The sequence below is a fragment of the Triticum aestivum genome, chromosome 2D (assembly GCF_018294505.1).
Source record: "Triticum aestivum cultivar Chinese Spring chromosome 2D, IWGSC CS RefSeq v2.1, whole genome shotgun sequence".
Lineage (NCBI taxonomy): Eukaryota > Viridiplantae > Streptophyta > Magnoliopsida > Poales > Poaceae > Triticum > Triticum aestivum.
Window position 1 is genome coordinate 298,994,718 of NC_057799.1, and position 13,170 is coordinate 299,007,887.

At 49.1% G+C, this 13,170-nt stretch overlaps 1 protein-coding gene across 1 annotated transcript; it reads left to right on the forward strand.

Moving 5' to 3' along the window:
- The first annotated feature begins 376 nt into the window (after positions 1–376).
- On the forward strand, positions 377–12,852 carry LOC123052826 (prefoldin subunit 1). Its single transcript, XM_044476172.1, has 6 exons — positions 377–629; positions 704–757; positions 2,992–3,097; positions 12,226–12,232; positions 12,340–12,424; positions 12,513–12,852. The coding sequence occupies exons 1-6, from the start codon at positions 606–608 to the stop codon at positions 12,624–12,626; spliced, it is 390 nt and encodes a 129-aa protein (XP_044332107.1). The 5' UTR covers positions 377–605; the 3' UTR covers positions 12,627–12,852.
- The last annotated feature ends 318 nt before the right edge of the window (positions 12,853–13,170 follow it).

Consider the following 13,170-nt stretch of genomic DNA (forward strand, 5'->3'; position numbering starts at 1 on the left):
CACTTGTACAGAAAGGTGCACCGTGTCTTCCGCATGTAGTGAACAAATAGGACGTTGTGCAGACTGGGATATATGTCTGTTAGTTAGAACACAACAGCATGGAATAGCATTGCGTATACAATGCGAGAGAAATATTTTTACCTTGCCGGATACAATTAAATTCCATAGATTCTTCCATACTGGATGCAGCGAAGAGCCTTGTGCACTCAATTTTTTTAACATCTACATTGTATGTTGGAGCACTATTTTTGGCGTTCGTGGTGTAAATTTGCTTAATTTTACGTTTACATTTGCTTTGAGACAAAATTTTACTTTTTACATTACCGTTCACCGGCCCTTTTCTTTCTTCCAGATTCCAGAAAATCCGCAGAAGCTGGCCTTGACGCCGAAGTCGACCGAAAAGGTTGGGCGGGCCTTGTCCGGGCCGGGTAGCGAACGGGCCCAACCCGTCCCGTCATTTCCGAGCTCCAGGCTTCTGGTTTAGCCTGTGGCCGGCCGACCCGAATAGCGCCGCCCGCCGTCGTCTCTCCACTCTCCGCGTGCCCCTCCTGTCTGTTGGAGTCGAGCTCGCTGTTAGGGTTCCCCATCTCACCAGATCCCCTTACATGGCGGACGAACCCAACCGAGCGGTAAGTGCTAAGTTTTCTTGGCTGATCTCTGGGTGCCAACCTTCTAACTTGCACCCTTCTTTGCGCGGCGTCAGGCTTTCGTAGAGCTGCAGAGCCGGATGATCGAGACCACCGGGAAGATCAAACAGGTCAAAACCTATACCCTTGCTTCGTCTTATTATATTATTCTAAATAAATAGCCTGATTAGTTCCGTCTTGGTCACGATGCATACGCATGGGCATCTCATCTCCAAAGATTGTTGTTGTGTGTGTGGGTGGGGGGGGGGGGGGGGATGTTCGGTCTTACTATGTTCCGTTTGCTAGAAACCCCTTTCCTAGATTCGTGCGCTGGAATCTTGTACCCGAGCGGTATGCTTTTGGTGGTTATTCGAACAGCATTGCTGCCCGTTTCTAGATTGTGATTCTACCCAACAATGTTTGTATCATTGAGCCGACTCTTCAGTTTGCTCATTGACACTCACTACGATAAGCTTTCATACTGCATTAGATAGCCCCCCAGCAAATGTCTGTAATTGATTTGATTTTATTGAGCTGGCTTTTCAGTTCGCTAAATGACACTTAATTCCATAGGCCGTATTTCGCTGCATTAGCCAGCAGCAGCAGATGTTCATAATTCTACCTGATGTTCTTTGTATTTAAACTACTAAAAGCAATTGTGTTTCTGATGTATTGATTCTTGCAAAATTGGGTGCCTAACACTCCCTTTACATCAGAAATTGATTGATCAGTTGAATGTTTTGATAAAAAACAGAAAAATAGGGAAAACGTTTGATTATTTTGTTTTCCATACATATATGTAGTTCCACCGATGTATAATCATAATCTGCATCAGATCTTACCTTCATTATAATTAGTTGGCATTATATGTTGAGTTACTTCATTTCAAGTATAGCTGAGGAAATGATCATTTCAGAGAAAGGAATGGAAACATTTTGAGTTCTTGTGAGGGAACACAAATATTTCCTTACTCTGGATTCCGCTGGACCGCATCTTTAATTTATTAAAAAGCTTTTTTGCTGTTTTGTTTAGCTAAGGATAATTTACGGTGATCTATTTCTTGTCATCTAGTTTTCACATTGCTTTCTTTGCTGTGATTACTGAGCACTGGTGCATTTCTTGTTGTACTCTGTTATGTGACATCCAGTACCCTGGCTAGAACAGAGGAGGACCAAAATTGTACATGGGCCATGGATTGTGAGATGATCTGTTTTTTCCTGAATGATATAATAATTGGTGTGGTATTCTTCTGTTTCTAGTCTAGAGCCAGTATTTTTTGGCTTTTCGGGGTATATTACTGCAGAATTAATTGGTGCCAGTGTATCGCTCAAAGCTGTATTGATTATCTTCTCCATTTTTAAAGGCTGAGCTATATTGTACATTGCTTGTAGAAATAATTCTTGTGTACATAAAGAAAGTAAATGCCAACCTTAATGAGCATAATCTTTATTCAAGCGATGAATGATAAGTACTCCCTCCGTCCCATAATGTAAGACGTTTTTTGACACGTCTTACATTAGTGTCAAAAAACGTCTTACATTATGGGACGGGGGGAGTACCTTCCAACTGTCCTAACTTACATATTTTACAGTATGTTCTAACTTTTACCTTAGAGCCTGTTTGGGACTGCTCTGCTCCTTAAATTCAGCTCCGCTCCAGAAAACACAAGTCAAACGGGGTAGCTCCATGATATGCCGCTCCGCAAAAAAACTAGAATCTGGGGTACGAAGCTCTTTAGGGGGTGCTCCAAAAAACTCTAGAAGCTGGAGTTGGGGGGGGGGGGGGAATTACCCACCACTGCCACCAGTAAGTGGATACCCCTTCGTTTCTCCCCCCTCGTCCAATCAAATAGATCCTTTCCACCAAATTTCCCATTCTTGAAGCTGGAGCTAGATGGAAGCCAAACATTCTCTTTGCTGGTGCTACAGCTTCTGTATGAAACTGCTCCAAAGTGAATTTGATGGATTGAAACTGATTTTAATGAAGCGGAGCAGTCCCAAACAGGCCCTTAGTTTGAAACGTCGGTGGAATAAGAAGTTGATAGATTTTGGATTGCCGAAATATATTTGAGCCATTATGCACACGCAATGTTATCACATTGTTTTAGTCTTTGTGCAATATGGGCATGCCATAAATAATGATAATATGAATCTTGTTATCTTATTGGGATTTTATTGAGTTGATGGCTATTTAGATTGCTGAAATAGATCATTTATGTTATCTTGTTGGGTTTCTTGCTCGGTGGTGGCTATCCTTGCAATGGGTGTTTCTGTCAGAAATTCCTTCAGTATCTCTAGCATATATACTTGTGCCCAAGATTCCCCGACCGATAACATTTATTACAACAGTTTTCTTCTTTCATCAGCTACAAACTCAGATGCGTTCTAAAGAGAGTGAAAAGAAGCGTGCATATCTTACACTGGAGGAACTTATCCAATTACCTGATGATACGAACACTTACAAGGCCATTGGTAAGAATTACTTTTCTTCTAATGGATGCATCGAAGCTATTTGTCATTTCTTTTTCGCTCGAAATTTGTTGAACACCTTCAACACCAATGCCTTTGCCAAATGTGTCCAAAACTGTACTTACTTAGATGTAGTGGAGAAAATATCCTGTGGTAACTGTCCTTAGATGCAGTGGAGAAAATATCCTGTGGTAACCAAGTTATGATGAAAAATTCCATGGAAACCACATTTGGAAGTTCTGAAATTGTAAAGAGAAAACAGCTTGTTAGGAGGAGATGCTCATGTGAAATTTCTAGTTCAAACTCATATCCATTCTGGAGGTATGTAAAAACAAGTTCATCTAGTGGTGTTTTACTATTCACCACTATTTTCTGAATTTGTTTCTATTAATACCTCCCAAATGAATTTGATTTTGAGCTTGAGATGTTACATGCTTATAGAAATTCACCTCCCCAACATACTTTGTTTTTTGATTTTTTTGGATACCTTTTACACTTTATGCTGATTTTTTTTCTCAGTCTATTTTTTGCCCTTTAACCCTGTTATGCCTGCGATTGGCGGGGTGCCCATTGTTTCCAGCCTCTGAAGCCCATTAACAATGGTTGTATGGCCCATTTGGGTGTCGCCTAAATAGATTACGCTTGCTGGATCAAATCTATAGCTAATTAGCCACCAGCACTAAACATAAGCTAATCAGCCAGCATTCGCTAAAAGAAAAGGTAGTTAGCATCCATAGGCAGATCTCCAAGCTGCACCCAGCCTTGCACACATTTTAATTTGCTCTGTAGACACTTTATAATTCATCCTTTGAAGATTATCATAGAATAGTTGCACGTTGTTCTTGTACGTTACGGAGTAGTGCAAGCTACCTGTAATCTACTCCCTCCGTTCCTAAATATAAGTCTTTTTAGAGATTTCAATATGGACTACATACTGATGTATATAGACATATTTTAGAGTGTAGATTCACTCATTTTGCTCCGTATGTAGTCCACATTGAAATCTCTAAAAGACTTATATTTAGGAACGGAGGGAGTATGTGCATAATTTCAATCTTGATCTTTTTATTTGTTTTCCTGCGTACTTTGCTATTCTCTTTCTTTTCTGTCAGGGTAGAAATTACTCCCAAGATTTCTGCCTATTAGTGCCAAAGGCGTGCCTTGGCGCCCGCCCGCAGGCAGTTTGCTAACAATTTCAGCTTCAAATAAATTGTTCTCTGAATAACTCCAGCGGTGCAATCAGTGCAAGCGCTGGGGCACCAACAAAATCCTCACTGGTGTTACCACGGGTAATTAGACGATATGTAAGCCAGGAAACACATATATACTGAGAGCAACAAATTCTTTTTGAGTTATATATAAGAGCAGTATAAAAACAAAGAGAAATCCTAACTGGGAAAATTACACGGAACAACTGAGCCAAGTTCACTTAGAAATCGAAACTAATACATGATGATGGATAAGTCTGTGTACTAGGGTCGTTGTGGGGCTGCAGCACATGGTCCTTGTGGCAGTTAGGATAGAGTTCCTGACCATCAAGGACTGGCAGTTAGGATAGCATCTTAGACTGGCATCTTAGCAGCATCTCAGCATATGCTTGGCTGGCTAGCAGCCTATAAGTATGTATCCCCAACCCCTCAGGTTGGCATGGCATTGTGTGAGAAATAAACCAATGAAAATTGTCCCAACTCTCCTAGTGTCATCCACAACTATCAATGCTCAGGTTCAAAGGTCTAACAAGTGGTATCAGAGCCTCGTTATCTTGTACCCTGAGCATTTCCTGTGAGCAGCCTAAGTCGGTAGCAGCAGCTGCTCCGTCTGCCTCTGGTTACCTTCCTCCCTCCGGACTGTCGAGCAGCAGTTCGTCTTCAACAGCCTCCTCTTCACGCAACAGCCCCCCTGCAGCGAGCCATGTCTGTAGGTCGCTCTCAGCACACGGCTACCTCGAGCATACGGCGCCGGCAGGAGGCCGAGCGCGCCGTGGCAGAGGAGCGTGAGCGAGCAGCTGTAGCAACAGCTGCTGCGGCAGCAAGGGTGTCGAGGCTGGCTGCAGCGGAGCTGGCAGCGGCCAGAGCGGAGGTAGAAGCAGCCAGGGCGGAGGTAAAAGCAGCAGCAGCAGCAGACGCAGCACGTGAGGCTACGGCGGATGCCAAGGTACTCCGCGGCGGCTCCGGCAGCTCCAACAGCTCCGCGCCTGCGGACGACGGCGCTGACGCAGACCGCGCCAAAGTGGCGCAAGAGCGGACGGCGCAGTGGGCAGCCGAGCACGCCCGCGCTCCAGGTGGAGGTGCGCATCGCGACGGCGGCTGCAACGACCAGGACCGCGGCCTCTACGAGGTCCGGACTGTGGTCAGGGATGTTGGTCCCAGTGCTGGGGGCCTACCGTCACTAAAACCAACTACGTCGAGTGGGCCGGGATCATGAAGATCAGGCTCCAGGTGCGGCGCATGTGGGAGGCAGTCCAGGACAGCAGCGTCGACCACCAAGAGGACCGACGGGCGCTGGACACGCCCTCATCGCCGCAGTCCCGCCCGAGATGCAGTTCTCGCTTTCCAGCAAGCGGACTGCCAAGGAAGCTTGGGACGCCATCGCCGCGGCACGCATCGGCAGCGACCGTGCTCGCAAGTCCACTCTGCAGGCACTTCGTAAGGAGTGGGAGAGCCTGGGTTTCAAGCCAGGTGAGGACGTTGATGACTTTGCTCTCTGTCTCAACACCCTGCTGCAGAAGTTGGTGAAGTTTGGTGATGCCACCTACACCGAGGAGAGAGCTGTCGAGAAGCTTTTTCGGTGCATCCCCGAGAAGTACAAGCAGATGGCTCGGTCGATCGAGTCTTTGCTGGACCTCTCCACGATGACAATCGAGGAGGCGATAGGTCGCCTCAAGGTCGTCGACACCGACGAGCCACAACCTTCCTCGGGGCCCATCACCACCGGCGGGAAGCTGCTCCTAACTCGGGAGCCGTGGGATGCCAGCCGTGGTGACAGGAAGAAGGGGGGGCCTTCTTCCACGACGGGCGGCCGCAAGCGTGGCAAGCAGCGTAAGACGCGAAGAGGCCCCCGGGGCAGGGCACAAGGACGTGCCGAAGGTGACGCCCGCAGAGGCGCCAAGGACGGCGCCGCTGGCAAGCCCAAGCCGACACAAGACAACAGTTGCCACAACTGTGGCCGGTTTGGCCATTGGGCCAATGAGTGTCGGCAACCATGACAAGGCCAGGCTCACGTCGCACAGGCGAAGGAGGAGGAGACGGCTTTGTTCATGGCGCATGCAAGCATTGAGCTATCTTCGGCGACACCAGTCGCAAAAGCTCTCATCCACCTCGACGAGCCAAAAGCACACGCTCTTCTCGGCGATGGCTCCGGGAAGGACAAGACTACGGGGTGGTGCCTCGACACCGGCGCCACCCACCACATGACCGGTCGAAGGGAATTCTTCGCCGAGCTCGACTCTGATGCGCGAGGCTCCGTCAAGTTTGGGGATGCCTCTGCTGTGGAAATTAAGGGCGTCGGCTCCGTCATCTTCACCACCAAGACGGGAGAGCACCGGCTGCTCACCGGTGTCTACTACATCCCCGCGCTAAGGAACTCCATCATCAGCTTGGGACAACTGGATGAGAACGGCTCACGCGTGCTGATTGAGCATGGGGTCCTACGCATCTGGGATCGCCAGGGTCGCCTTCTCGCCAAGGTACCCAGAGGAGAAAATCGACTTTACGTCCTTGATGTGCAGGTGGCACAACCGGTCTGTCTCGCTGTCCGTCGGGACGACGAGGCGTGGCAATGGCATGAGCGCTTTGGGCACCTTCATTTTGAGGCCCTGAAGCGTCTAAGTGCCAAGGAGATGGTACGAGGCCTGCCATGCCTCGACCATGTGGAGCAGTTCTGCGACATCTGCGTACTGACGAAGCAGAGACGACTCCCCTTTCCCCAACAGGCGAGTTTTCGGGCCAAGGAGAAGCTGGAGCTCGTGCACGGAGACTTGTGCGGCCCGGTGACGCCAGCCACACCAGGAGGTCGACGCTACTTCCTGCTGCTCGTCGACGATCTCTCTCGCTACATGTGGGCGATGATTCTCGGCAGCAAGGGAGAAGCGGCGGAGGCCATCAGGTGCACGCAGGTTGGTGTGGAGGCGGAGAGCGGCCGCAAATTGCGCGTGTTGCGCACTGACAACGGCGGCTGAATTCGTGTCGTACTGCGCCGATGAGGGCATCCAGCGCCACTACTCCGTGCTGTACAGCCCGCAGCAAAACGGAGTCGTCGAGCGGCGCAACCAGACGGTTGTGGGGATGGCTCGGGCTCTCCTCAAGCAGAGAGGGATGCCGGCTGTTTTCTGGGGAGAGGCGGTGCTGACGGCCGTCTACATCCTCAACCGCTCGCCTACTAAGGCACTCGACGGCAGGACATCGTACGAGGCCTGGCATGGGCGGAAGCCGGCGGTCTCCCATTTGCGGGTCTTTGGCTGTCTTGCGTTCGCTAGAGCTCGGCCACATCGGCAAGCTCGACGACAGGAGCACGCCGGGAGTCTTCATCGGCTACGCGGAGGGCTCAAAGGCCTACCGCATCCTCGACCCAAAGACACAGCGTGTGCGCACGGCGCGAGACGTCGTGTTCAACAAAGGGCGAGGGTGGCAATGGGACAAGGCGGTGGACGACGGCTCGACGCTGACGTATGACGACTTCATTGTTGAGTACGCCCACTTCAAGGAAGCCGGGGGAGCAAGCAGCTCCTCTTCGCCGGGCACGTCTACCCCGGCCCCCAAAACTACATCGACTCCGGTGCCTGCTACGCCGACGGCACCACAACTGGCGACGCCGCATACTCCAGCCCCGGCAGTCACCACTCCGGGTTCGTCTTCATCAGCACCAGCCCACGCAGAGCACAACCCGATGAAGTTCGCTTCCCCGCTCACTCACGACGAGGAGCGTGTCGACGCGTATTATGGAGGCGAACAGCTGCGGTATCGCACGATGGATGATCTACTCGGCGACCAGCCGGTGCCGGGACTGATGCCACGCGACGTGGAGGCGCAGCTACAACTCGCGTGTGAGGACGGCGAACCTCGGTCCTTTGCAGAGGCCGAGAGAGATGCGGCATGGCGCGCAGCGATGCAGTTGGAGATGGATGCGGTCGAGCAAAACCGCACCTGGGAGCTCGCTGACCTCCCTCGTGGTCACCACACAATCACCCTTAACTGGGTGTTCAAGCTGAAGAGGGATGGAGCCGGCGCCATCATCAAGCACAAGGCTCGCCTGGTGGCCCGAGGCTTCTTGCAGCAGGAAGGAGTCGACTTCGACGACGCCTTCGCTCCCGTGGCACGGATGGAGTCCGTGCGACTTCTCCTTGCGCTGGCTGCCCAGGAGGGCTGGCGTGTCCATCACATGGATGTCAAGTCGGCATTCCTCAACGGCGACTTGAAGGAGGAAGTCTACGTGCATCAGCCACCGGGATTTGCGATTCCCGGCCAGGAGGGCAAGGTACTCCGCCTGCGCAAGGCTCTCTATGGCCTACGGCAGGCACCTAGGGCATGGAACGCCAAGCTGGACTCCACGCTAAAGAAGATGGGCTTCGAGCAAAGCCCGCATGAGGCTGCCGTCTACCGACGGGGTAGTGGAGGAAATGCCCTGCTGGTGGGCGTCTATGTTGACGACTTGGTGATCACCGGCACCAAAGATGCAGAGGTGGCGGCGTTCAAGGAAGACATGAAGGCCACCTTCCAGATGAGTGATCTGGGGCTCCTCTCCTTCTATCTAGGGATTGAGGTGCACCAGGACCACTCCGGGATCGCGCTTCGACAGTCCGCCTACGCCAAGCGCATCGTTGAGCTAGCTGGGCTCACCGACTGCCACCCAGCTCTCACTCCGATGGAGGAGAGGCTAAAACTGAGCCGCGACAGCACGACGGAGGAAGTGGATGCTACGCAGTACCGACGCCTTGTGGGGAGCCTTCGCTACCTCACCCACACACGGCCGGACTTGGCATTCTCCGTCGGCTATGTCAGTCGGTTCATGGAGCGACCGACATCGGAACACCAGCAGGCAGTGAAGAGGATCGTCCGCTACGTAGCAGGGACCCTCGACCACGGCCTCCACTACCCTAGGTGTCCGGGGGTGGCACACTTCGTCGGGTACAGCGACCACGCCGGCGACATCGACACCAGCAAGAGCACGAGCGGGATCCTCTTCTTCCTCGGCAAGTGTCTCGTGAGCCGGCAATCAGTCAAGCAGCAGGTGGTGGCCCTGTCCAGCTGTGAGGCTGAGTACATAGCGGCCTCCACTGCCTGCACTCAGGCGCTCTGGCTCGCTCGACTGCTTGGTGATCTTCTCGTTCAAGACACCAGAACGGTGCAGCTCCTGGTGGACAGCAAGTCCACCCTGGCTCTGGCAAAGAACCCCGTGTTCCACGAACGGAGCAAGCACATCCGACTGAGGTATCACTTCATCCGCAGCTGTGTGGAAGAAGGGAGCATCGAGGCGAGCTACATCAACACCACGGACCAGCTCGCAGACCTGCTCACCAAGCCTCTTGGGAGGGTCAAGTTCCTTGAACTTTGCTCCAGGATTGGGATGATTCAACTCTCCCACAAGACGACGTACAAGACTTAGGGGGAGAATGATGGATAAGTCTGTGTACTAGGGTCGTTGTGGGGCTGCAGCACATGGTCCTTGTGGCAGTTAGGATAGAGTTCCTGACCATCAAGGACTGGCAGTTAGGATAGCATCTTAGACTGGCATCTTAGCAGCATCTCAGCATATGCTTGGCTGGCTAGCAGCCTATAAGTATGTATCCCCAACCCCTCAGGTTGGCATGGCATTGTGTGAGAAATAAACCAACGAAAATTGTCCCAACTCTCCTAGTGTCATCCACAACTATCAATGCTCAGGTTCAAAGGTCTAACACATGATACATCAGTTTTTTTTTCTGCCATGGTAACATTATCAGTTCAGCATGATTATCAGTCTACAATCGCACCCAAACTTAGGAAAGTAAGACATGCCAGGAAGTAGTACAATACACTAATTTTGTAGAAGTTTGAACATAAAGTTGCGATTGTTAGGCTCCAGTGCTCCACAGGAGGCGGGTGGCTCTCTAAAATCTTCCAACCTGCTACCACTACCATAAAAGCAAATATAACTGTGGAGAAGGCGTGAATCATCAGCTACTGGGTTAGGTCATGGCCGTGACATTTAATGCTATATTGCTGTGCTAACCACTCCTATGACACGTATGGCAATAGCAAACAAAACAGGATTACATAACCAAAAGACTATAACAGGCATGAAAATGGGACCTGGCAGCACCACATACATCACTGATTCAATACATGGCACCTCTCTTAGACCAACCTAGCATGGACTTCTAAGAGTTCAGGTTCATCTGTTCACCTTTTCGACCAACCATGGATAAAGGTATTTACCTTCTTTCTTACTCAATCTTAAATTATTTAACAAAGTAGTTACTGGATGCTACACTTACCTGATAGAACCAAGTCTACCAGGTCAGATCTAGTGAACCTTCGTACAAACCATGAAGCATAACAGGACCATCGACACAAGTATGCCATGTCATATACTGCACCCAGATATTCTGTATAGCAGGACAAGAATAGTTCACAGTTATACACCAGACGATTAGCTGTAAGTCTTACATAAATTCATGCAACAACGAGCGAACGAACTGGCAGCCCAAGAGCAACATTCAGCAGTGCATTTTTGTTAGTACCGGCATGAAGGTTAACATTGCCCTTGGATGAGACTCTTCTATCTTCCCTGGTTCCAGCAGAACCTACACCAGAAGTAAAATTGTTTTATTCACTACTCAGCTTCCAACATGCTAGTGCTGAAACAAGAGAGCAGTTTTGAGTGGAAAACCCTGTGGCTAGCTGTCTATTGATAAACAAAAGCAGACTCTCATGCACATACATAATGAATCCATTTTTCCTGGTAAAAAATGATTTTTTTCCCCACAATTCACAGGGGGGAGTACAACTAAAAAAATCATGGTCGTGGTGTAAAGGAAAATCAAACCGGGGAATAAGAGAACCAGCCAAACCACAAAATCGAACATCAGGCACCGCATAATTCTGGGCGGGCAAGTACGGAAGAAAAACATGCCAAAGAAGTACAACATTTTCGTCCCATATCTGAGGGATGGGGAAAAGAGGCAGGAGAGGAAGAACAAAACAACAACAAAAAATGCCCTGACCTCACAGAGGAGAAACAAGGGACTGAGCCAGAGGAATATATTTCATCTGCATTCCAGAGAAAAGATCAAGCAAGCAAACAACAAACTTGGACAGAGAGCTAGGAATGCAGGAAGGGACGCCTGCGTAGCTTCATCTCGGAGAGGAGGACGCGCTCGTGCTTGTGGACCCATGGCGGTGCCGTGGCGTGCAGAGGTTGTCAGTGAGGATGCTGCCTGGATCCGCCTGTCAGCCGACGCGGTGTGGGAGGGATGAAGGCAGCACAAGAGGAGAAGCCAGCTTATAAAAAAGTGACTGAGATTCTCACTAATTTCAGGCAGCTAAAAAGTAGGCAACCACAACTTTCAAACATGATTTTCATGTGGTTTCCACCCAGGTTGCAATACGAAGTACAGTGATGCTTTCATCATTTACTCTCTGGAATTAGCTGTCTTTGTAATTCAGCTGATAATATCATGAAGCGATGCACTAAAAAAATGTTGTGTTTCAGCTAAGTAGAGGAGTATGAATCTGCATCTTATTATTGCTAGCTAGAAATCTGTCCTTTTTTGCAATGATTGTAGTTTGTAGTTTATTTTCAATTTTTGTGTACTTGGAGAAGAAATTGGTGGACCTACCAGAATGGTGACAAGTGAATACTGGTGGTGTTTAATGTGAAAACTTTTGCTGTAGGTTTGTTAATTGTCATTGATCCATTGCCTGTCTTGCGTGATTAGCAGCCATTGCTATACTGGTTGAACATTGGCTTTCTGTTTGTGTAAAGAACATTTCAGTTGGGTGACTAAATTTAGTTTATTAGTTTTCCTTTGCACACATTGGGTTGAATTTCATCATTGCACATCGAATGATGCAATTGCAATCATCCAATTTTGAATCGGATATAAATATGCATTGCTTCCTGCTGGTTTTGATGGCTTTTTTCATTGTTTACAGGTAAAGTGTAAGTAAATCTGGAAAATCAGCTTCTGCCAGGGGCCTGCTTACTGCTCTGCTCTTGTATGGTAACTGTATTTATAATATCATGTTTATACATCGTTTTATTTGTAGGTTTATTTTGGAGCCGAGATCACTTATGGTAAATGAGCAAGAGAAAAAGCTAAATGATAGTGAGACTGCAATATCGTCGATGCAGGTATGCCTGCGAATGACCCTTGTTCTGTTGTGTCGAAATTTGAAGGGTAAAATGGATCCTCACTCACATTGGTTTTTATGATGGCTAGACTTCCAAGGAATATCTTGAGAAACAGTTGGGAGAAGTGGAGAACAACGTTAGAGAGCTACTTCAGCAGGACCCTGGGCTTGCACGCCAGATTCTCTCAATGACTGTTCAGTGAGAGGTTGTTTCTGAATGTATTTCTAGATGGGACGTGTCAACAAGATTTGTGTTTTGCCCTGAGGAAGGAGAAGCCCCTTCTGTCATGAGCTTAACTGGAACTGGATTTGTGATGAGCTTACCTTCCATCATCATATTGTGAAAAATATGACGTGGACAATCCATGCCTGAATGTTGTATGATGTTGAATTATCATTTATCTATATTGCGTGCGCTTTCCATGACAACAAGCTTAGAGCATCTCTAGCAGGCCCTGTAAAAGTGGGGGACCTGTATAACTCCAGCGAGTATACGGCCCATTTTTCTGGCCAGAATAGAAACCGCATCCGTAGCCTGGCATGTAAATAATTTACTGCGGCCCACAAAAACTCTCACCCGGCATGTAAATAATTTATCGTGGCCTGCAAAAGCTTTCACCACACTAGTATATATGCGGTTTCATTGCTTGGATACGGGTCAAACCCTATCCGCCTCTGTCGTGATTCCCCTCCGCCTGATTTCTCGCCACCGGCGAGCCTGAAAAAGCCATTGATGGTTATGGTTAG

Coding starts and splice junctions, on each gene's coding strand:
- LOC123052826 (XM_044476172.1), top strand. CDS start 606: ATGGCGGACGAACCCAACCGAGCG. Junction 758..2,991: donor CCACCGGGAAGATCAAACAG/GTCAAAACCTAT, acceptor TTCTTTCATCAG/CTACAAACTCAGATGCGTTC. Junction 12,425..12,512: donor CTGCAATATCGTCGATGCAG/GTATGCCTGCGA, acceptor TATGATGGCTAG/ACTTCCAAGGAATATCTTGA.